Raw genomic sequence first — 26,570 nt, forward strand, 5'->3', positions numbered from 1 at the left:
AGTCCCATCATTTGAGGAGTTTGATATAGTCGGTTCCTGACTTATAGAATCACAGATGTTAATTAAATATGTATAAAAACTAGATAAATTATATTGTAATATATCTTGTAATTGATAGAGATTGATTTAATAGTTGTGTATTATATAAACACAGAATAGGTTACCGCATTTGGTGAATCACTCGAGTATCATTTATAACCTAGCAGCTCTTAAAAATATTATTTTCTTGAGAGAGTTCTGTAACAATTTATAAGAGATTTAATAAACTGTTATTTAATCTATTTGTTCTTACTTTACTTCTTTGATAATCGATTAGTAAGAATAATTGTATCCAACCCCCCTTGAACAATTATTCTTTACCGTGTAACAAGTGGTATCAGAGCAGGCTAATTGACTAATAATTAGAAAAGATCAAGATGTCTGGAAGTAAGTATGAAAGCATGAAAATTCCAATCCTGAAAAAGGTTGGCTACTCAACATGGAGAGTCAAGATGTTAATGTCTCTTGAAGCCATTGTTGATGCTTATATTGATATAATCCATAGTGGACTTCCTTAGCCTGATATGGTTGTGGCTATGACACCAAGAGTTCCTGAGTACTACATCAGGAAAGAAAAATCTGAATGGTCAGAACCTGAGAAAGCTGCAATGCTTAAGGATGCCAAGGTAAGGAATATTCTTTACAACAGTTTGGACAATGTAATGTTAAACATGGTGATTGCCTGCAAGACTGCCAAAGCTATATGGAATGCTTTGGAAACTCAGTTTCAAGGAACAATAGCAATCAAGAAGAATAGAAGGGATGTTCTTATGCAAGAGTATGAACAGTTTGATGTCAAATCTGATGAAACCATTATTGACATCTATGACAGATTCCTAACACTGTTAAATGATTTGTCTTTGGTTGGAAATGAGTATGACAAGGAGGATTCATACACCAAGTTTCTTAGAGCTCTTCCTGAAGAATGAGATGATATCTATGGGATGCTGAAAACCCATGATTTGGAGATTCAACAAAGGAAAAACAAGAAAGGTCAGAAAATAAAGGTTGTTGCTCTTAATGTTGATACTTGCAAAGGCAAGGAAAGGGCTAGTGAGACTTCAAGAAGAAGGAACATGGTTGAGGAGTTAGATACTGATGAGTCGTTAGATACTGATGAGGATTCTGGGATTGAGTTGGATGATCCTCAAGTTGTTCAAATGGCTGCAATGTTCGTGAAAGGCTTTAGGAGGTTGAGGTTAAGTCACAGAGAAAAGGTGGCTTTAACAAGAAGTAATCTAACGATGGCAAAGGGAAATTCAGAAGGAATGATGGTCAATATTCAAAGGGAAGGAAGTCTTACAAGACAAAGATGACTTGCTACAACTGCAATGAAAGGGGACATTTGGCTATTGAATGTCCTAAGTCAACTGGAAAAGAACTTAAGCTCAAACAAAGACTGGATGAACACATTAGGACCTGACAGTGATGATGAATGCTATGCACTAATGGAAACTCATGGAGATGATGTGTCTTCCACTAATAAGGTACAGATGACTGTTTCCCATAGGTACTGATAACTTGTCTGAGTTAAAGAAATTCTTGTATTCTTTGCATGTAAACTTTAAGAATAAGTCAATTGAGAATGATAGTTTAATTGCTGAAAATAAAGAACTTAGAAAGAGAAATGATCACTTGGAAGCTGAGTGAATATGTATGCATGAAAATGAAAAACATGTATAAAGGCTATACATAATGAAACTCAGATGCACATTAAATATGTCATGCTAGAGGAAGTACTGGAAAAGGAAAGAGACGTGTTTAAGACTTGGATGACTTCAGGAAGAAAGGTTCATAACTCTATAAATGACAAAAACTGTAAAGAGTTCTTAGGTTATAATAAATTTACTGACAAAAACTTTAATAAAAAGATTACCAACACTACACCAGTTAAGTTTGTCGGTACTGATAAAAATGGAATCAAGTCAGTATATGAAGTAGGGTCTACCTCTACAGTTCCTGACAAAAAGAAAGTTAAATTTAGAGTTAAGGAAAAGAAAGGCAAAAACATAGATATTCTATCTAAAAGTCAACTAGAAAAGAAAATTTGTGAAGTAAATGCTAGGCCTCACAAATCTAGTGTTAAAAGAAATGGAAAAGAGGAGATAAATAAAGCAAGCAATTACAAATACATTACTGATGCTTCTAGGAAAGATGGTTTTAACTATGGAAATACTAACCATATTGCTATTGATTATAGGAAGAACAAAAAGAAAACTATGGTTATTCCTGAATCTGATATTAGTGCTAGATCAATATTTTATAAACCACATTGTGGTAGTATTTGGTATTTCATCTATACTTTTAAGGAGTATCATAGTCTGTACACCATAACAATTATGATCCTTTGCCCAAGTTCAATAAAATTGCTATTTCTGCTAAATCTACCAAATTGAATGATCATGCATCTTATAGAGTTAAAATTGACAGGACCAATTCTGATGGATCAAATCCTGATGGAGTAAATCCTAATGGACCAAATCCCGATGGACCAAATCATGATCTGCTGCAAATAAACATAAGATGTCAAAAAGGACCCAACAAGTGTGGCTTCTTAAAAATCCTAATTGATTTCCATATTTCTGATTGCAGGAAAATAAAAAGAGTCTTCTAGTACTGGATAATGGCTACTCTGCACATATGACTGGTAATAAATCCCTGTTGTCGGAATATGAGGAGCATGATGGCCTAATGGTTTCTTATGGTGATGGAAATGTAATAAAAACACTGGGATATGGCAATATAATCATTGGAAATGTCATCATTCAAGATGTAGCTCTGGTAGAAGGATTGAAGCACAATTTGTTAAGCATCGGTCAAATAACTAACAGAGGATACTATGTTGTATTTTATGTTACTCACCATGAAGTAGTTCATTAAATTACAAAGAAAGTTATTTTCAAAGGGTACAAACATGGAAACAACTATGAAGCCAAACTTCATGCAAATATTGATGGACCTGGGAATTGCTTGATAAGCAAAGCATCAGTAGATGAAAGTTGGAACTGGCACAAGAATATTTCTCATCTCAATTTCAATAATCTTAATGAATTGATGAAGAACGATTTGGTTAGAGGACTACCAAATATGTACTACTCCCCTGGTGGTTTGTGTGATGCATGTCAACAAGCCAAACAAAGTAGAATCTATTTTAAGAGCAAGTCAGAATCATCCATCAAGAAGCCATATCAAATGTTGCACCTTGATCTCTTTGGCACTATTAATATCATGTGAATTAACAAGAAAAGGTACACCTTAGTTGTTGTTGATGATTATACCAGATTTACATGGGTATTTTTATTGCACAGGAAAGATGAAACTCCAAATGTTTTTTTGGATCATCTGAGATTAATTGAGAATGGCTCCAAATATAAAGTACAAATACTCAGAAGTGATAATGACACTGAATTCAAGAATATCAAGATGGATGAGTTATGCAGATACAAGGGAATTTTATAATAATTTTCAGCTCCTGGCACACCTCAACAAAATGGTATTGTAGAAAGGAAGAACATGACACTGATTGAAGCTCGAAGAACAATGCTTGTGGAAGCAAATCTACCAACTTACTTTTTGCATGAAGCATTCAATACTGCCTGTTAGACTCAGAATTTAACTCTTATTAACAGACATGAACTAACTCCTTATCAAATGATCAAGGAAAAGAAGACAATCTTGAAGCATGTTCACATTTTTGGATTAAATGCTTTGTATTGAGAACACATCCTCAAATGCTTGGAAAATTTGACAGAAAAGCTGATGAGGGTATTTTTGTTGGATATCCTTCTTCAAAAGCCTATAAAGTATTCAATTTGAAAATAAGAACCATTGTGGAATCAATTCATGTTTCCTTTGATGACAAAAAGATTCCTTTTGGAGAAGATATTCATGAAAAACTTGTATTTGCAAACAAAAAGCTCAAGTCAGGAAATGATCCAAATCCCGATGACTCATCAAATCTTGATGATGAGTTAAATCCTGATAATGAGTCAAATCATGATAATAATACTGATCTTGATCTAGAGTTGATTATTGAAGATACACATGTTGAGGGGGATAACATCAACACACATACAATAATAACTCTAATGAATCAAATCCTGATGATACTGATGAATAAAAAAATACTGGATCTAATGAAAATTCTTCAAACTCAACAAATGACAGCTCATCAGGATGAGATCATTCAATTGAGCATAAAGATCAATTTGGTGAACAGTCCACAACTGGAAGCTCTTTTCAACCAGGAAATGATAATACTGATATAGGGGGAGCTTCACATGAAAATGATGCATCCAATTCATGAGGAGCATTAGAAAATGGGACCGAACTTCCAAGAGCTGTAAAATGCACAAAAGAACACACACTTGATCTTATCACTGGAGATCCTAATGCTGGTGTTCAGACAAAGAGTGTAATTGAGCATGAATGTCTCTATCATAATTTTCTTTCTAAAGAGGAGCCAAAGAAATTAGAGGATGCACTCAAAGATGCTGACTGGATTCAAGCAATGTAGGAAGAGTAGAATGAATTTGAAAGGAATGAAGTGTGGAATCTTGTTCCAAGGCCAAAGAACAAATCAGTAGTTGGCACAAAGTGGGTTTTTAAAAATAAGACAGATTCAGGTGACACTATAATCAAGAACAAAGCCAGACTTATTACAAAGGGTAATTCACAACAAGAGGAAATTTATTATGATGAAACATTTGCACATGTGGCAAGACTGGAAGCTATTAGGATTTTCTTAGCATATGTTACACATAAGAAATTCAAGGTCTTTCAGATGAATGTCAAGAGTACTTCTGATTGGAGAGTTAGAAGAAGAGGTATATGTTGAGCAACCACCTGGTTTTATTGTTCTAAGATTTCCAAATCATGTGTACAGACTAAAGCTTTATATGGACTCAAACAAGAACCAAGGGCCTGGTATGAAACACTTGCCAATTTTTTGATTGAAAGTGGTTCCAAAAGAGGTACAGTTGGCCAAACCTTATTTTAGATTAATAAGCGTAATGATCTACTTTTGGTGCAAATCTATGTTGATGACATTATTTTTGGGTCTACTAATAACAAGTTGTGCAAAAAATTTTCTGATCTTATGAAGTCAAGGTATTAAATGAGTATGATGGGGGAACTGAGCTACTTTTTTGGACTACAAGTCACACAAACTGAAAAGGGAGTTTTCATTAATAGTCTCAGTATACAAAGAATCTATTGACTAGATTTAATATGCAGGAAATTACTACAACTACAACTCCAATGGCCACTGCTACTAAGTTGGATCCTGATCAAGGTAATGAGGTTGATATCACTGCTTACAAAGGTATGATTGGCTCATTATTGTATCTAACTGCTAGTATACCCGATATTATGTATGCAACTTATTTGTGTGCAAGATTTCAGGCCAAACCTAGAGAACCTCATTTGGTTGTTGCGAAAAGAATTATGAGATATTTAAAGGGGGCTAAATCTCTTGGTTTATGGTATACAAGGGAATCAGATTTTAGTCTGATAGGCTATTCAGATGATGATTTTGCAGGATGCAAAATTGACAAAAAGAGTACCTCTGGTGGCTTTCAGTATTTGGGTGGAAAACTTGTTACATGGCAAAGCAAGAAACAAACATCCATCTCTACATCTACAACTGAAGCTGAATAAATTGCTGCAGGCAGCTTTTGTGCTCAAATTCTTTGGATGAGAAATCAGCTTTTGGATTATGGATTGTTAACTCAAAGATTCCTATCTACTGTGATAATCAAAGTGCAATTGCTATGACAGGAAATCCAGTGCAACACTCTATCATACAATACATCAGTATTAGATATTATTTTATCAGGGAACATGTCATGGAAGGAACAATTGAGCTTCACTTTGTTCCAACTGATCAACAAGTAGCTGACATCATTACCAAGCCATTACTAGAAGCAACCTTTGCGAAACTTATACATGAACTTGGAATGATCAGCTATGAAAAGAAATAATTTATCAAATCCTGATTGTACTAGTCAAATTCCAACACACCATATCCTAACAAGGTGAGTCAAATCCAGAAATAGTCAATCACATCCTGACAAGGTATGTCAAATCCTGACAAGATCAAATCCTGATGAGATAATCGAATCATGATAGGCTCAAATAATGACTGTGAGTATTTTGTAATTTTGTACAAACATTTTTCTTAATTGATACTTGATTTAATTCAGTATATTTGAGACTAATTTTTGTGCATAATTATAGAGTCATTTATAATTCAAAATAATGTGATAATGTAATTGCTAGTTATTAGGCGCAGTATCACATTACTATTCCTTAAAAGCCGTGCAATATTAACTAGATTCACACATTATCTAGTCCAGTAATAATTGCATCCAATTAACTGTTGCCATGTGTACCTGTGTCTTAATGTATTGTACTCTCTCTATCAGTTTTTGACAAAACTACTTAACTTCCCAATACACACATTACACACGAATTGTTCATCTTCTCTATCTCTCTCTGAAAAATTTTTGAACCCTAATTTTTCTCAGAAAAAACCCTAATTTTCACAATGGCCAGTACTGATTCTGTCTCTAAGCTCACCTCCACTAAGTATATGCTTTATGAAAAGACCTTTGTTGCTAATAACTTTAAGGCTCCTCTGAATTGTGATGACATTCATATTTATTTTCAATTTGTTCAAGATTTTCTTTCCCAAAGTGATATCGGGTATACATTAACAGCTTCTTCCCAAGTATGGTTTAAACAAATTATGCATATTTGGGACACTGCAAGAATTGATGCTGAGAAGGGTGTAATCATCTTCACTCATGACAATAAGGAGTATGGGATCAATGCTGAAATTATGGGAAAGAATTTAAAATTGCCTTCATTGATGGCCAGGATGTTATGGTCACACCTACTGCAACTCTTTTTGAGTTTGTCAGGGAGATAGGACATAGCACAGAATTTATAAAAGCTAGGGAACTATTCAGAACAAAGCTGAGAAATGAGTGGAATTTTTATTTTGATTGTATTAGTCATGCCTTTCTGAATAAGGTAACAAATTTTGATGATCTTCCTCCAGTATATGTGCAGTTAGGATATTCACTGATCAAGGGTCATGCATTTGATTATGGTAATAATCGTCTTCAATTCATGATTGCTAGATTAAGTGATAAGGATGGTGTGATAGGGTATCCTAGATTTTTGCAGTTAATCTTCACTTATGTCTTGTCTGATGTTTCTTTTGATAAGGATGAATTATTGTTTATTTTTCAAATAACATCAAAATTAATGATTAATTTGGCAAAAAAAAAAGAAGAAAAGTTTGCAGGCAGGGCTAAGTTTCCAAAGGAGATGTGGCAGTTCCTGACAAGGGTCATGCCACATAAGTATAAAATGATAAATCCTGATACTGGGGGATAGGGCATAACCAACCATGTTCCTGACCCAAATCAAACACAAAAGTTAACATACTATATACGAATAGATTCACAAGGCAACGATCTATAACTACATACAAACCAATTCAATCAAAACAATCTCAAGTAAAAACACCCAAATTCAACGAAAAACACAAAATTTATTTTTTTGAAATCGTTACCCTTGATAAAAACGATGATTGCAATGAAAAGAACACGTTTCGGGCTTCAATTTGAGTACTCGAACTCTTAATTCTAAGACCCCAATCACCTTCAAATTCCCCTTTGAACTTTAAGCTCAATCAAGAACCCTAACCCTAATTTACAAGAGAATTTTCTTGAATTTTCTGAAATTTATCTAATTATTTTATAATTTTATTAATTCTGAAAATTATCTATAGTAGCATAAAAATACCCCTAATTTTAATCAGGGCATTAATTATATATCCTAATAAAAATAATTAGCCCATAATTAATAATTTATGGAAATAATTTTTTAAAATTTTATTTTTAAATAAATATAAAATATATGCCAATTTTTTTAAAAATTATGAATAATCCAAAAAATAAAAAAATATACAATATTTGAAAGACCCATAATTCTGTAAAAATAAAAATATGATTTTTGTGGGCTTTGGAGTACCCGTAGAGGACCGCTGAGATTATTTTTAATGAAATGAGATATTTTCTAAATTAACTGGATGCCCCGAAAATCAATGTGGTAAACACCATATTACGCAATATAAGGCCATACACTCCACACACAATAAAAATTATTAAATTTTAATTTTATAACAAAATATCACATATAAACATATTTAACACGTAATATAATAGCCGAAAATTATCCCGAACCACACTGAACATATAAGGCACATAACAGGTAAAAATTTAGACCAATCATAATTTACATTATAATAAAGCACACACTATTCATTTAATATAACACAAAATAGTCATAATTTCCCGGTTCTTACAACAACCCTAATTTTCATTTCACAACATATGTGTTTTGAGAATTTCGTTTAAATAGATGATATTGTATAAATTTTTTTTTTTTTTTGAAAATGCTCGATATATAGGGAAAATAAATATGATTTTATAGGTGTAATCGAGTGTAATATTTGATCTTATGATTAAAAGAATGGATGAATATGGCTGGTTTTGATGTAATTGGCCAATATTGTAAGGAAATTACATATTTAAGTATGTTATTCGTATTTAATTAATATATTGGTTATTGGACAATCATATCATATTGTGACGAAGTTGATGTATCATATGTATTAAATATGATTACTCTCAAATACATTGGTGAAAAAGACGATGGTATATCAAAGAATAGAGTGGAAAAATTGAAATTTAAGTGATATGCATAAATGAATGATCATTTTGAGATATTGAGTTGGGATCTGAATATTGAGAATGAATCATTGTACATGGTTAGAAATAATTAAGATATTGATAATTGTATTAAAGTGAATGAAAGACTATTATTATGATTCTGTAATATCATCTGTCAGTGAATAAATGACATCGTTTATGAGAAATGAGATTGTAATTATCTGATTCGTGAATGAAAGTCATTGAGTTCGTGAAAAATAAAAAAATGTGGGAGTTGTATGATATTTCCTAAAGATAAAAAATCCATATACTGTAAGTGAATTTTTGGAAAGAAGATACAAGAGAGATATAAATTAGACAATGTCTGTTGCACGAGCGATTTCAACAGCGCTTTTAAAAGCGATAGTTACGAGTGGGATTCTAGAACATACACAACTTAGATGTTATAGTATATGTCTAGAAAGTTTTTGTCTAAGTGGGAGTATAATATCCTACCATGCATGCATCTTTTTCCCCAATATTATATTCATACTGCCTTTGCCCATGATCATCGATGCCCTTAATGTCGATGTGAGTTTCCAGTCCAGCCACAACCTCCACCGCCTAGGAACCATCCTTTTCGCTTTCTTCGTACTCACATGTTATATTTGACTTATTATATCAAATATATAAAAGAAATAATTACATAAATAATATATTTAATAAATGTTGAAGATTTATGAACAAGAAGATCCAACACCTCGGTGCGCCGACGCGGATTATGATTGATTCCTGAGTCCGAAAATTTCATAATTTCCTTGTTAAATTTTAAATAATTTAAGTTGCATATATTCTTTAAGAATTTTAAGATTTTTGTTGGGTTTATTACTTAAACTTGGTTTGACTATAATGAACTGTGAAGATGTGACTTTGATTATGTGGTTTTTATCCGAAATTGATGTAATAAATTTTATATGTTCGGTTTTAGAAGATGCATTTATATTATATTCTTTATTTTTCAATTTTTAAATTAGGGTTTTTTGAAATTTGGGTTTATTTTTAATTATCATTAATATATAATCCGGGGATGATTGTTTTGTGTTTGTACATGTTCATTTAATGAGTTTGTCGATTCAAAATAAAGTTTTAAAACCGAAGCGTGGTTATATTCTATTTGATTTGGTATGTTGATCAATTGAATGATATATGTTAATGATGTATAATAGTCGGTATGTGATTGATTAAGGGTCGTTAAATGTTTATGTGTAATTATATTGTATAATCTTGGTTGTAACTGTTGAAACTATATTGATAGTCGTAGTGTATATAAATCAAATATGATTTGTGATTATTTGCTGTCAGCATGAGACCTGATAGATAGTTGATAAAATAAAAGAATTGATGCCCAAATATTTATAAAACAAAATAACTTTTAAGGAAAAAAACACCTTATTTGTTTTGTTAGTAATTTCACTCTTATAGATATATTAAGGTAAAATATTTTACAAAAATAATTAAATTATATATCCGTATAATATGTAGCCGCTGCATGATTACATGTCTATTTGGTTGCGTATTTATATAAGGTTTAAGGTTTATACAGATACAAGGTTGTACATGACTATGTCATGTTATGCGAATTAGTAGAATAGTTAATACGTTAAGTTGAACGTCAAGTGTGTATAAATTCTCTAAATTCGAGTTCGTTTTCATTTGTAGATTTGAAAGGTGAGGACGCTCGGACTATGAAAAAGAACGTTGCTTTAGGTGATAACAGTTCAGGTCAAAAAGGAAAGGTTTTGAGGCAAGTAACTTTTCCTGCTCTAATAAGTGATGAAACATATGAATAGGATAAATGTTATAATTATGATGATATTTTCACCTAACATGTTGATGAACCTTTTAAATAGCCCATTATTCTTTTCATGTTTATAAATAAATAAATAAATATATATATATATAGACATTATTTTCTTCTTCAATTATGTTTCCCTTAATAATACATTTGCTTACCCCTAAATAACATTTTGAATTATGTTATCATGATATACATTTGCATTCATACTTGAACTTATGAAATTGAAACTAAGAATGATTTCAGACTGGAAAGAGTCTTAATGATTTTAAATGTTGGTAAAGATATAAAAATGAAAATAATTTGACTTTTCTAATATAAAAGTTTTCACTAAATTCCTAAATGGTCCAGCCAAGTCTATGAAATCTTTGCTTCCAGAACCATTACCCTAAAACTTGATTAACTCCAGTCTCATTTTATCAAGCCTTGTATATAGTTTTTTATGTCCAGTATATTAGTAAATTGTTATTGTAGTTATTTGTTGAGCATTTTACCTCATATTATTTGTTGTTTATCTAATCTTGGCACTTAAACGGTAAGATGTCGAGACTTAGACGCGCATCTCGTATGAGTGTCTATAACTGTCCCTTGCGTGCCGTTAGATTCTTTATCTCAACTCATGTAGAAGGTCTTGTGAGAGGAATAGTTCATAGACTTTTGTTAGTGTAACCTTTTATTTAAAGATACATTTGAGTTATTTGATAGTTTCAAGTCGGAATTGTAAATTTTTATACTAAAAGGGTTGTAATATATTTTACGTTCTTGTATGGTAGTTGTAACTGTTTCATACCTCATCATGTATTAGATCCCTGTAGCTTGGGGTGAGCAAGACTGAACCGAAACCGATAAAACGAACCGAGCCGGGTAATTTCGGTTCAGTTTGGTTTGAGTTTTTTAAAAACATTCTTTAAAAAATTCTGATTAATTCGGTTTTTTTTGGTTTGAATCGGAATAATATCGGTTTGGTTCAGTTTTTTAACTATCGATTCTGTTAAAATCGAATTAACTGAAATATATATATATATATATGTATATATATATAAGCCTATTTATCAACAGGCCCATGCCCACATAATGGTCCTAACCATATCTTCTTTTCAGAATTCCCTCTCACTGTCTCTCCCAATATAAGAACACCTGTTATATATCTCTCTGCAATTTATTCCCTTTTTGCCTCCTTCAAAACCATCCTTCGTCGTCTTGAATTTATAATAATTTTATTGCTTAATTTAAATGTTAAACAAAATATGACCTAAATATTCTAAACCTAGACCGATTCATCTATTCGCCGCCATTTAGTTTCAACAGATTGTCATTCAATTCAGTTTCATCCTTAAATATCAAAGATTCTTCCTCTAACAGGTTTTGTTGATTTTGATTCTTCTTCCAAATAGTAGATTCTTTTCTTCAAATTTGGTCATGGTCTCTAACCTTATTTAAAAACTACACATGATTTCAGAATTTCATTTTTTTTCAAACTGAACCGAATTGATTATATTATTTCGATTCGGTTTATAAGAATACTCCGATTCAGTTTGATAAATTTAAGAATTTTGGTTTTCATTTTTTTCGGTTCGGTTTCCGACCGAACCGATCGAATGCTCGGCCCTACTTGTAGCGCTTTGGGGTTGATTTTATATTGCTTTATATTTAGAGTTTAATTATTTGGTTTGTCTAGTATGTGCCCATGAGCACATGCTCAATGTCATTATTTCTCAATCTTGACCCTAGTTCTGAGGGCGTCACGTCCAATATTTTATCACTCTCTTCATATTTATTCCAGGATTATTTATTTAAGTTTTCTTAATATTACTTCACGTCGAACATAAGTTACATTATTGCTTAAAGCTATTTTAGGGGGTGTTATAATGCATTCTACACATCCATCCACTACTTCACCTGGAAAGGGATTTATTATTAAATTTGTGTTTTAAATTATTATAAAGTTCATATTTTTCTTTATTAGTTTCAAACAATAGTGTCTTTACTTAGCGCAAATAACTACCCCTCCAAAACTTTAAGTAATCACAAATCGATAATTTCCCGAATTATTTCTTTAAGATCATTATAAGCAAGTATGTCCTCATTAAACATAATATAATGTCATGAACATACTTAACTACTTCTCTTGTTTTCATAAATTTAATCTCATAGTTATTAACAAAGCTTAATGGATTTATCATATAAATAATCACCACATCATAATTTTCAAATAGACCAACAACTGATGTAAAATCTCTTTCGGTCGACTTTTCATTCATATTTAGATAAAACCATCTTATAACATGTACTAACACTACCTATAATACCAACACTACGTATGAAATAAACGCTTGCTAATTTTATCTTCTTTACATCAAATTTCATATTTAAAATCAAAAAATTTTGCAAACATTCATAATCTATTTTCTTGGATTAGTAGAATTAAATTTTCGTAGATAAAAAATTGTTCTTCACAAATTATAAAAAAGTTGTGAAACATATTAAGTGTAAAATTACATGTAATTTAAGAAAAATCACCTGTAACAGTGGACTACGTGCAATATCCCGTATGACAATTTTTCTTTTGGAACTTTCTGTAAAGATCTCATGGGCATAAATAGTAAAGATGCAAAATTGACGATATAGAAATAATGCTTGTGCTGCATTAGCATCAAATGATTTGGATTGTTAAATGAATGAGGTTGTTGATAAGTGGAACGAGACACGAAAATATGTATTGTAGTGATATACGTTAAAGTTGAAGAGTACACATATAAATTTTTGGGATATGATGTTTTAACATGTTAGAGAAAAGTCTTTATATAGCTTTTAATTAAATTAAATTATATAACTATAGAGTCCGATATAAAGATTACAAATGAGCTGATGTGATATAGTTCACCGAACTTCAACTCAACAACACCGTACATGCAAGATATTCAATTCATTCATATTCCCAATTCACATGTAAGAGATATATGCTTACGAGTAGATGTTTATTTTTACAAAATTCACGGTATATTTGCATCTTGCAAATTGCAACCTTACTATCTCCATCAATGATTTAAGCGTTAAGGTCTTTGTGCTGATTTATAAAGTTTGAGTTCGTATCGTCAGATCAATAACTTCAATAAAACATATTACTCACATATTATATATAAATTAATAATGTCAACTTAGATTAAAATTATATATTAATTGTTATTACATGTATGAAAAATAAAATTTAACTAAATGAACGAGTCCATAATGTAATTAAATTGATGAACTTAATTTAAAGAACTTTTTTAAATACATTTATGAATAGAGAATGAAGTTAGGGAGATAATCTTCGGAAATATATCTTAGTTACCCAATTAAATCATCTTATATTTGGTAATTGTGTGTGTATATATCTAGTTAAATAATTATTAATTTTTCATAATTGACATACATTTAATTATTCTATTTCCTCGAAACAAATACATTTGAGTGTACCTATCGACTGTCGTTTTTATTAAATTTCTTAATATCACCGTAGGTAAATTTGGTGAGATAATCTCATGAACTTTATTATCATATTAATATTATAATTGAAGTTATAAATTTATTTTAATTTAAAATTTAGAGTTAACGATAAATTAATATTTTGTTATCTATCATGATAAATTAATGAATTATTAGCTTACTAAAAATAAAAATTAATAATTAAATAAGATTAATCTATAAATTTGTCACAATATAATAAAAATTTAACATACTAATAAAAAAATTAACTTATCAATTAAAATATCAAAAAATATATAATAAATTTTATTACCCAAATTTACCGTAAAAACAAATCACACCATTCACGACACCACAGATTGTCTGCATTTTTTGGATTAGCAGGTCGTAACTTGGAATTTGGACTTACGGCGGTGGAACTCCATCGCCAAAATCAATTTAGTATATATATACATACAATCGCCTTGTGTATCTATTGTGCGTATGTATATAAATTCAAAGGGGGCTTGTTGCCACAGTTTGCTTCCCGATTTTCGAGATTATAGATATCATCGCTGCTGCTGGTATACTCTGTCTCCAGTAAGTCACAGTCTCTCTCTCTCTCTCTCTCTCTCTCTCTCTCTCTCTCTCTCTCTCTCGCTCTCCCTCTCGCTCTCCCTCTCCCTCTCCCTCTCCCTCCCTCTCTCTCTCTCCCTCACTCTAAAGTGGAATTAAGTAAAACCCTAACGATACTCGAATAACTAGAATACAGGCAGAAATTTTCTTGTATGTTGTGTAGCTATGTGGATCACTAATTTATGTGAATTACAAATACTTTTATTTTCCCTGTGTTTATATTTTATTAATTTCTATATTATCACTAACACTCTGTTTGTGGTGGATTTAAGTAAGCTGCAATGTTTGAAGGTCTCGTGAGACAATTGATTGTCGGTTATTTAGGACGCTACATTAAAGACATTCACAAAGAGCAGCTTAAAATCACCTTATGGAATGGTACATTCTCTCTTCCAACACTTTTTTTAAATAAGTTCCGGCATTTTGTATTTACAGCTGAATGTTTATCTATACTCTACTATTTTTCTGCGAGTAGAATAAGATTTATAGTATCGTCATTTATCTTAGGGTTTTATCATGTTAAAATAAGCCAAGGCCTTTTATTTCTTCTTTAGATTTTAAGAATGAGAGTATGAGAGCACTTAAATAGTGCAAGAATCAGTTTTCGTTAAATAGGATCTTCCTGGTGAATAATATGTCTGCGAGTTGCAGTTGTAGAAGAAGCATGTTGTTTTCCTTTTAATAATCCTTGACAGGAACTTGAATTGACTACCCTACTTTTTTTATTTAGGCGAAACAAAGTGTTCACTTAAGAACATATTAGATCTACTATTGTTAGAATATCATATATGATCTTGTTAACTTAATATGGTTGGGAGATCTCGAGTTTATTTTCCTCCTATCCGCGATATTCTCAAATATCTAGTATGGACACAATGGAAAATAATTGCCCCAAATATGGGCGCGTGTGGTACACTCTTTGAGCATAAAATGGGGTTTGGAGTGGGATACTGTATGAATATATATATGATATTGGTAAGCTCTCCTCCTAATGCCTCAATGTTTTATGAGAACTTGTAACTTAACAAGTATCCATTATCTTGAAAAATAGTATTGTGTTTGTTCCTCGTATAACAAATTTCTTGTTATAAACATTTCTCCGTACATTATCAAACGTGCAAAGTGTTGCACTTGCATAACCAGAGAAGATGTGATGATTGACAATAATCACGGTCCTGGTGGACAACATTAGTGATTGACGTGTCAACATAATCAAATTAGATGTTTCTTACTTCTATGGACTATAGCTGTTAAATTTATATTTAGTTCGATATTTTTTCTTCTATTAGGAAGGAAAATATGTTTATATAAAAAGAACCAAGACTAGAACTATATGTATTATTTGACAAACCTTACAGTAATTGGTGGTAGCAGGTTCGTCATTAATATTGTTAGTAGAAGATACAATAGAGACGGCGAGTCAACATTGTTGCCTTTATCTATCTGCAATTCTTCTATAAATTCCCAATGCATTATTGTTAAAGTTTACTTAAATAGTAATGTTTGTTTCAGGATTATGTGTTTCAGTAATTTCTTATATGAATGCCATGATACTTTATGCAGAAGAAGTAAAACTGGAAAATGTAGAGCTGATTCTTGAAGCTTTTGACTACCTTCAGTTGCCGTGCGCTCTGAAAGAAGGTAATATGTCAGTATGAGTTTGCCTAGTACTATAGTAAATCATTCTAGTGTAATCAGTAAAAGAATAGCCAAGTCTATCTAGACGTACAAGTACCAACCAAGTTAATGCTAGCATAAGTGGTTTTGTTTATTGATATTATAGAAGTAGCAAATCCTACTGAGTTATTTAATTTACATCCTCTCTCTCTCTCTCCCTCCCTCCCCCCCCCATGTTTATAAGTAATTCTATGTACTATATTCTTTTTTGTAGATCTGTTATCTCTTTATTTCTAATGTAGTGCACTTTGTATATTCTAAACTATTTCCCTTTTGTAGATCTATTTTCACTTTAGTTTTTATTTAGTGTTCTTTGTAATTTTTGTGATTTTACTGGTGTTTACTCTTAAATCTTCTGATATTGTTAAATTATGTGCTATTCTGATCATTACTTAATACTCAGTACCTATGTTGTTCGAACTCTAGTGAGGCCAGGATACAAATCCGAGAGTCTGACTTGACTTTTTAAAAATTTGAGACATGAAGATTTATTTTTAATTTTGGACCCATGGGTACGGGGACACGTCACAAAATGTTGACAAACAAGTATATACAAACTGATTTTTTTTTTGTATTTTAATTTATTTTGTAGTGCCGCGGGCTTTGCAAGTTGCTAGTGTTTTTTTCCTAAACTTATTATTTTGGACTTTTTTTAACCTACGAACCAAGGTTTTTTCACATGGTCGAAGTAGACCAGGCGTACAAATGGGTTGCACTATGTCTCTATTTCTCTTTCTGTAGGTTTATTTCTAGCGTCTGATTTGTCCGAATGTCAACTTCGAGATTATTGTTTTGTAAAATTATAAGATATGTATACCCGATGTAAACTGAGTTGTAAACAGTCATTTAGCCTCTACAATATTTAATACAAGCGCCTAGGAGTTGCTATAAGGCTAATGATGTAGGGAAAGTTATACGTGAAAGAAGGATATGGAAGACATTTGAAGCAGTAATAGTGTAATATTCTTAATTTAGTCAATTATCTTATATTTATGTTGTCTTTATTGTCTTCGACTTGGATCTATAAAGGTTATTACAAGTTTTTTTTATAACTATTAATTTTATCAGATTATTATTAGGAGGTATTACTGACTGTTGTTTAACTAGTACAAGCACAATTGTGCTGTTGAGAAACGATATGGCTAGCTGGAAGTGTTAAATATGCATGTGTGTGAGGATGTCTTTATGATGCGCATGGCCGCATGGGCGTGGCATAAATGTTCCCTAAATGCAATCCTGATAAATCTCACAAATAGCAAATAACAGCACAAATTCTAATCTTACAAGTCAGTTTTGCGACGATACGTAAAATACTAGATAGTTTTCATGCATTCTCTAATCTCTATATGCATTCTCCCAGACGGAGATTCTGTAATTGCTAAGGTTAACTGATTGTGGTAGGTCGTGTTGGGAGGTTAAGCATCAAAATTCCATGGAAGAAGCTTGGTTGGGACCCTATCATAATTAGTTTAGAAGATGTTTTAGTTTGCGCATGCCCGCGGAACGATGAAGAGGTAATCTATATATTTCTGAAATCAAACTAGTTATTAGAAGTATGTCTCTCTATTTCTTTGCTAGTGTCATGGATCTGATCTCAGTTTTTTAACTTTCAAGTCATTTAAAGAATACATATCATAATCTAGATGTGTAATATTTGTTGAACTTCGTGGGTATCCTTTTATAACGGTTAAATGTTCCTTCATCAGTTATTTACTTATTGCTTTTTTCTTCCAAAGTTTCACTTGGCGCTTTACTAAAATTTGTAAATACAGTGAACGAGTTCTTACTATTTTGAAATATTGGTAAAATGACATGTTTAACAAATACTTCAAATGTAAGACATTATCCCTTTTATGGTGTCAGTGGAGTAGGGATGCTGTTGAAAGAAGAGAATTTGCTGGCAAAAAGGCAAAACTTGCTGCAGCAGAATTGGCAAAATTGTCCAGGCGTTTTTCCGGTGAGTTTTCTTTGATAATCAAATCTCAATCTTATTTTGCACCAATAGCATGCATATGTTATATAAAGCGTACTTCATAGTAAAAGCGCACAATATTCTTATTAGTTATTTACATCATATGGCCTTTCATATGCAAACTGTAAATTTAATTGCGAGTTATGTGAGAATGTTCAGTGCTTGGAATAGCACTTAAATTTCAACCAACTCTTACCATATTAGGATATAAGCTAGTCACATGAACTATAATCATTGTCATAGTAGGCCTTCGCGCTTTTTGTTCATGGTCCTGTTACAAATATATAAAAGTAGTCCATGTTATTTGACTGTGAATTTAAAATTTATTAATCAAGTCTATGCTATTCTTTGGAGATCGTAGGGTACTATGCAAGATACGCCCAGGTTTAGAAAATGTGTTCTATGTTTTATTATACTCGTGGAAACTATTTAATTTGCTTTTTATAGATATTTGGATGCAAGCCTTGATAAATTAAACTTTTGTTATTTGGTCCTGTTCAATTCTAGTGAATTTCTTTATGTATTTTGCCGGAAATGATTTTAATGTTTGCTTATGTAATACCTTATAAATGCTGCTAAGTCTAGTCATTGTTTTTTTCTTTGTAATATGATAGAAGATGTGCGTTCTCGCACTCCTAGGGTACAGTTCAGTGTTATTAAACGCCAAATGCGCACCGAAGCGCAAAGGCCTCGTGGGGCATAAGCGCAAATGCGCTGTGAATGCGCTGATTCATCGAAGACATGTAAAATTAATAACCTTTATTAATAAGCGAAAGCCCTTTTTAAATGGTACTATTAATTTTGGTTTCACCAATTTTTGGTACCACTAACTTTTGGTTTCACTTATTATATCTTATAATTCTACTTTTGTATATCTTTTAATTCTACTAAACTTTTAATTACACCATTTATTCGTGTTATACTTCTACATGTATTATGATTCTATTAAGTTTGGTTTTATTTTTGTTATCTTATACTTCTATATTATACTTTTACCTATTAAGTTTGGTTTTATTTTTGTTATCTTATACTTCTATATTATACTTCTACCTATTAAGTTTGGTTTTATTTTTGTTTCACCCTTTTGGCTTTAAGCTTTGTGTTATTTATTCCCTTATGTATTGCTAATTCAATATATTATACGTTTTTGGTTTCATCAACTTTTGATTTACCTTTTTTGAATTTCATTATAACTCTAAATGTATAATTTTTATTCCTTTTTTACTCCTATATGACTTATAATATTATATGTATTATTTAACCCTTATTAATTGCAATTCTTATATTGATTTCAACTCAGTAATCCTATTTCCATATGATTCAATAGTATATTTTAATAAAATAATAAAATTTTTGAAATCGTATAATAATTATAATTTTTTTTATTATAATCATAAAACAAATATCGTACTCAATAGTTTGGGTTGGATTTTCTGAGCAAAAATTAGAAATTTTGACATGACACTTATATTATTCTAATTTTTAATAATTATTTAACTAAATTAACTAGGTCGTGCTTCACACGGGTTATCAACTAGTATACATGTAAATACTATCTATATTGTAAAACGTTATGTACTTACGGATTATCAAACATTTATAAGCGAAATTCAGTTATCATAAATGATTATGCAGTCAGATTACATAAATTTAAGGTCTAGAATAGTTTAAAGGCATAGTGACAAAGAAATGCGAAGCAAATATCCACTTTACATAATGAAGAACACCAACAAGAGGACCAACCACTTTACATAACGAACGACACTATTTCAAAAACTAGGCATCATCACAATACTAGCAATTCTTTCTCCATTTGGTTCCTTCTCTGGAAGTGATTTAGGGTTTTCTCTATGACCCATATTTATTTATGTCTATTTAGAGAGCTTAGTCAATGGCCAAGTCAAGCAGTCAACAGCCCAGTCAACTGTTAATACAAAAGCGTGCTTTTTCTGCGCTTTTCGCATCTCTCCTAATCCCTAGACGCGCAAAGAAGCGAGCGCATCATTGAACTCACATTCTAGACGCGCAAAGAAGCGAGCGCATCATTGAACTCACATTGCATTAACAAAGCGATGCGCAGCGCATCGCTGCGCTTCTCGCTTAATAACACAGGTACAGTTATAGTATAACTGAATAAGAAATAATAACAGATCGATAATTTGAATTTAAAGAATAAAGACCAATCCATTGAAATCCATGCCCATATTCACTAGAAGCCTTGTCTTTTACTTTGAAGGCATCACCCATGATAATTCACCCGAGGGGAAAACCGGGTCCTCCCCAACATGGAAATATCCTCGCCTATTTATGTAGGGGCCTCATCCTAAGGAAAATACCAAGGTCATGAGAATTGAAGTTAGGAGAAGAGGAACCTCCCCAAAACAACTATTTGGAGGTCACTGGAGACCATGGGTCATGTTCTAAATCATTCATTTTACAATTATTATTGCAGTTATGGAAGAAGACTATGCCCCACCCAGGCTAATATGCTCAAAAAGCATCACCCCTAGTTAGTCCTTTAAAAGGTTGTCTTTACTTTGTGGTTCAAGGTGAGCGTTGATTCCGACATTCTTAGGTCAGTGGCTTGGCTAGTGACTTGGCTGTCACGTTACAAGAAAGTAGTCGGGCTCCGTCTGCTTATGATGATTCCACTATAGACGGTGGCCCCGATCTTGTTGCTCTCTAAGGAAGCAAACCTAGACCATTTGGTTAACTTGCTCCCCATGAACTACATTTGGATTGATTTGATCTCTATAAATTAGTGAACGTAAACACATTGTATGTGAGGATACGATCCTTGCGAATAAGAGAGAATCCCCCATTCAAATTTTAAGAGAGAATCCCCCATTCAAATTTAAGAGCAGCTAATTTTTCTATGAAATATCAGCCACACCCAAATCACTTATCTCTTACCCTTATGGCGTCCTCCATCGTCAACCACCGCCACAACCACAATTCTTGCAGCCCTCTTTGAATTTGCTATCACCAAATTCCCCTGTTAACATATCGACTAAAATATCAACGTTAGAACTATATATTTAGAACTAATTAATTAGCATGACTTAGAACATAAAATAACTTATAGTAGACCATCAATCTAATAGTAATTAAATAAAATTTTCTGATTAACTAATACTCGTCACTAAATTAAGTGCGTGTGTGGGTGAAAATTTAATTGGACTTGTATGGGCTGAAAGCCTATTTGCAATGTCTTTGGGTTGTTTGGCTAAAATTTTGAACATGCTTATTTAACACTTCTGTGTTGGTAAGTTGAAAGTTGGTTCACACGTTCTTACAATTTTTTTCTTTAATCCCAAGATAATTGATAACTACTTTCTACATGCACATACCTGTCGCTAAAAATTTAAAGTAAAAATTTCAAGTATAATAACATTAATAATAATATTATAAGATATAATAGTAATTTAAGAATAAAGTTCCAAATAGGCACTCTTGAAAATAAAGTTCCTTTTAAATTCATGTAATAAAAATTCCAAATTTAATGTTTTTAAATTGTCGTTTTAACTTTATATTCATGTATTAAAATTCATGTATAAAGTTCTATTTTTTTAAAAAACCAAGTTAAATTTATAAGTTATAATTAACCATACACAGAGTGCTTGTTTGGAAAATCATTTTTTCTGAAGATAAGTTACTAATTTTTAATTTTGAAAATAAGGTTCGATCTTAAATTTCTATAATAGATATTTATATTTTATTTTTATTAAAAAGTATGATTTTTTTTAAAAAATAAGTTATTTATTACTCCCTCCGTCCCACTAGGTTCTTAACATTTAAAATGGAGAGTTCGACATGCTTTTTAAGGCTCTTATCTAGTATAGTTCCATAACTTATTTTTAAAATTTTCTTTTTCTAAATAAAAGTTATTGAATTTTTATTCAAAAAAAGAAAATTTTAAAAATAAGTTACGTAACTATACCAGATAAGAGCCTTAAAACGCGTGCTGAACTTTCTATTTCAAATGTTAAGAACCTACCGGGACGGAGGGAGTACTTATAAGTTAATTTGCCAAACATGGTTAACTTACACAAAAAATTATCTAAACAACCAATTAACTTATAAGTAATAATACATTTATAAATTATATGACATACACTTTAATTTATAAGTTACTTTCTGGAAGGTACCCTAAATGGTAAGTCATTACCAGATATATCCAAGACATCCAAAACAAACAATTAAAGAACAATGTTCATTGAATTATGTTCCATTGGATCCGTTGACTTGTTGGACCTAGTTGACCCGCACTTAAACCAATTTTACAATTCCTTCTTATTTACTTTTGTTGTGGATAATTGAGTGGTGCGGAACAAATAATTATAATGTTAGTTTGTATAAATTTTATGTTATTAGTTAAAAGGATTCTTGCATATTGGACCTTATACTTTCCAAGTCCAAGTTATGCTCTACTTTAGTTGATATAGTTGCTGCTAGCATGCTACCCAGAATGTGTATTTTTAAGATGCCTTTTCTTTTATTTGCCCTATATATACCTTGATTTTTTTGAATGAAGTATTCTATAATTGTAAAAAAAATTAAGTAATTTAAACTATTTACAATTTATTAATTATTATTATAAGTTAAATAGATAACTTTTTGCTAGTATGAGATCAGTGTGGATCCATCTATTATCATCAAGGCCAACTTCTTTGTTATTAATCTACTAGATGTAAACCATACCTAGTATTAGGTGTTCTACCTCATCATCATCATCATCATCATCCCAACATCTCAACATAAATAACTTCTGAATAATTTTGTGTCTTTCAACTGCACTTAACTACTCGAGAGCCTCCCCGACATACCTCCACAAAATTAGCATCTATATAATGCAGGTCTACAATGATAATCTGAGTCCATCTAGTTTTAATAACTTTTGGGCATATACTTGATGATTTCTACTTTTAGCAGCCAATGCTTGTCCATCGTCATTGATTGTTTATGCATCTTTCATGAACTTATCAGCCTAAAGTTCTTTTGATGACTCGAGTGATGAACTCTAATTTTCGATGGTAAAGTGTTCCCATTTTTCGCTAAAATTTTTTCAGCATTATCTATGTAAAAAGAGTTCAACTGAATTTAACATATCTTAGCTTTAGTACTTAGTACGAGAATATTATTAATTCAAAACTCACTTACAAACATTAATATACCGGGTTCTAATTCTTACGATATTAACGGTCAAAGAGCAAAAATATTAATTTTTCACCGCATGTAATATAGCAATGAACCACTCTCTTTTATAGACTAGTTGGCTAAAAAAAACTTCTTGCACGTCAGGTTGTAATTTAATATTTCTTTTATGCAGATGATCAAGCTGGAAATTCATTTATGTCATTCATCACTGCAAAGGTATGTCAGCTTCACTGGCCTTGGGATGACTATTTCTAGTTTTATTAGTTCAACTGACCAACGGTTACGTTTCAAGGTCTTTCTGAAATTTTCCTTGTATACTTGGTGAATATCATGTTTTTATTAGAGCGTAATATGTTATATTTTTAGAGATCTGATGCTCTTTTGATATCACAACTAACATTTTTTCTTTTCATATATTATAGATCCTTGATGGCATCCAAGTGTCCATACGGAATGTCCATGTCCTCTATCGTGATATGCTGACAGACGGGGTATTTATATCATTTCATGATGTTGTATTATATTTTACTCAAGTGAAACCCTATAATGCCAATGCTCTCAGAGGCAAGACTATGTCATATTGGGACCAAATGTTTGATGTGATAAAATTTGTAAAGAAGGATAGTTATTTACCTACTGTACTGGTATGGTATTAGAATAATACAAGTCATATTTGTAGTATATTCTATTAAGGAATCCATCAATTATTTTTGGGCTGGATGATTAATAATTTTTGTGCTGGATAAAATAATAGAAAGATAGACTTTATAAAAATAAAATCTTAGATAGGATAAAATGGACCATAGTACTTGTTATTCTTTTGAGTCGGACTAAATTAAAAGAAGTTGGCCCTTCACAAAAAAGAACTTGGATATACTGTAACTGAGTTAATCAAATAATCCCTTTATGATTTTTAAGGTTTGTACTTTCCATCTTCATACAGTTTCTTTTCTATGTATGTTAATTTCTTCTTTAGGGTTACTTGTATATACTATACATGTTGACTCTTCCTTAGAATTTATTCCTACTATGATATTCCATATATGTTAAGTTCCGGTTACAATTTTAAATATATATATGTATGTGTGTGTGTGTGATAATTACAATTTACAAGATTACATATGCTATTTTATATATATTAGTTCTTATTAAAATTTGAGAATATTGTAATATTGTATATAAGAACTATCCTATTAAGATATATTCTTTACTTCTTTATTTATTGATTTTTATTTAAAACATACCAACATACAATCCTGTGAATTTTAAACAACAGATTTTCTTGTAAATTTATTCTCACGCATCCAAAATGTCAAAAGAAGTACAAATATATCTAAAGAGATTTGCATTGTTATACTGAATAATTGTATTGTGATGCCAAGTGTGAGGTACTTTGATTAGTTGGATACGTCAAATGTATATATAGTCATTGACGGTTACTTTGTATAGAAGTTGGAACACTTACTCCAACGTGCCACATTATGAGGTGTGCCAGATTAAATCCATGTAACTTCCTTCAAATAAAAATGTGTGGCATTTTTCTGTATGTGGTGCAGTCTTCATCTTATCTTGTTGGCTTCTTATTATGTTATTTGCTTCTTGGACGTGTTTGGCAGGTACGAGCAGAGTTTGGTTTGAAGTTTTCTAGCTTGACATTAATGAAGCAAAATCCTGCTGGGTATCTTGCTCTGCTTTCCTTTCATTTTGCCCGTCCAAATGTATTAATATTTGTAACTTTGTCTCGTGCCATCAATCTTAATCTTTACAATGTAGTATACATGCTTTAGATAGTCTAAATACAATGAGGTCAAGTATAGTATGCATGCTTCTTTTATCCATTTCCGATGTTAAGGTTTTCATGCTAGAGAGTAGAGATTGTTTGATATTTCTTTGGTTCCATAATGAAGTACTATGGTGAGTGGTGGTACATCAAAAAGTGATGGTTGGTAGTTTAGATGTTGAGACATTGATGACCATTTTTTTTCCTTTCGGTAATTACTATATATAGGGATATGTGATGGGGCAACCAAAGTGAAATTAAGAAAGGGATTATATACTGTATATGTTATTCTGTGGTTTGGTTATGTGTATGAGTGTATGCGGTAATTAGTTTATATATAATAAGCCAAATTGTTTACAGACCTTAGGCCATTAGGTTATTTTATTAGGCATCTATTATCTATATGAAGATGTAATCCATAATTGTAACTTGGTTGATATATATAGTAACAGACCGAAAGTAGTTATTAGTTATGTCAATATTGAGTTGAGTCCTTCCTGCGGAGGTTGGAAACTTATTTGGGTAGATGGCGGTTCAATCTCCCAGTATTGTTACTTTATTCAATTTATTGGCATCAGAGCTGAAAATTTTGGGAGTTGTTCAGTTTTCGTACCTGAATTTATTGATCATCATTGGCATTACAGTTCATTGACATCAGAGTTACTGTTCATCATAAAATCTGCTCCTACCTTCCACTATTGCATTCCTAATATTTCCATTGCAAGCCACCTTAAAGCCAATAGAACCCCATTGCTCCAAACACCAATCGATAACCCGTCCTTCAAATCTAAAGTCCGAATTGAACAAATCCAAATTGGGCTTTTACTCGACCTGTGGGTGTTATTACATAGTAAAAAAGAGGAGATAAATCCAAAATACAGAAGAAATAGGAGGGACAAACAGAAGACAAAAGGTAGATTAAACAAACGTAGATGTTGAGAAGAAAAAATGGACTCGGGAAGGAAGGAGTGGGAAGAAAGGAGTGAGATAGAAAACCGGGATGCCATCATCTAACTTTTGCTGCCACTGCTGTGTAACCCAATGAAATTATCCTATTTTTTTTTTAATTTAGCCCATCAGTGCACATTAAGCCCAACCCATTCTACTTTTAAGCTACACAATTACTTTAAGATACTGCAATCCACTTTTAATTTTAAAAACTGAGCACAATGTTTATTACAGGATTATCATATCTACCAAAATTAGAGTTTAGTGCGTGATATGTTGAAAAATGTGGTTTCTCAAATTTCCGAATTTATAAACCAGTCCCTTAGCTTGCAGGTT

At 31.6% G+C, this 26,570-nt stretch overlaps 2 protein-coding genes across 5 annotated transcripts in view; both read left to right on the forward strand.

Moving 5' to 3' along the window:
• The first annotated feature begins 563 nt into the window (after positions 1–563).
• Positions 564–968, forward strand: LOC141688211 (uncharacterized). Its single transcript, XM_074492877.1, has one exon. The coding sequence runs from the start codon at positions 564–566 to the stop codon at positions 966–968; it is 405 nt and encodes a 134-aa protein (XP_074348978.1).
• A 13,464-nt stretch (positions 969–14,432) lies between these two features.
• The window catches only part of LOC141707287 (intermembrane lipid transfer protein VPS13), a 62,032-nt gene continuing 49,894 nt past the window's right edge, over positions 14,433–26,570 (forward strand). For 3 of the 4 annotated variants that reach the window (XM_074510360.1, XM_074510361.1, XM_074510363.1), the window contains exons 1-8: positions 14,433–14,664; positions 14,973–15,078; positions 16,264–16,341; positions 17,779–17,891; positions 18,241–18,334; positions 23,679–23,722; positions 23,929–23,997; positions 25,123–25,184. In XM_074510360.1, coding sequence (XP_074366461.1) covers positions 14,982–15,078; positions 16,264–16,341; positions 17,779–17,891; positions 18,241–18,334; positions 23,679–23,722; positions 23,929–23,997; positions 25,123–25,184 — 557 coding nt within the window. In that variant the 5' untranslated portion in view covers positions 14,433–14,664; positions 14,973–14,981. The remainder of the gene's footprint in view (positions 14,665–14,972; positions 15,079–16,263; positions 16,342–17,778; positions 17,892–18,240; positions 18,335–23,678; positions 23,723–23,928; positions 23,998–25,122; positions 25,185–26,570) is intronic. The other variant, XM_074510362.1, reaches the window with a different exon arrangement.

This window comes from Apium graveolens, chromosome 2 (genome assembly GCF_009905375.1).
Source record: "Apium graveolens cultivar Ventura chromosome 2, ASM990537v1, whole genome shotgun sequence".
Lineage (NCBI taxonomy): Eukaryota > Viridiplantae > Streptophyta > Magnoliopsida > Apiales > Apiaceae > Apium > Apium graveolens.

Coding starts and splice junctions, on each gene's coding strand:
- LOC141688211 (XM_074492877.1), top strand. CDS start 564: ATGGTTGTGGCTATGACACCAAGAGTTCCTGAGTACTACATCAGGAAA.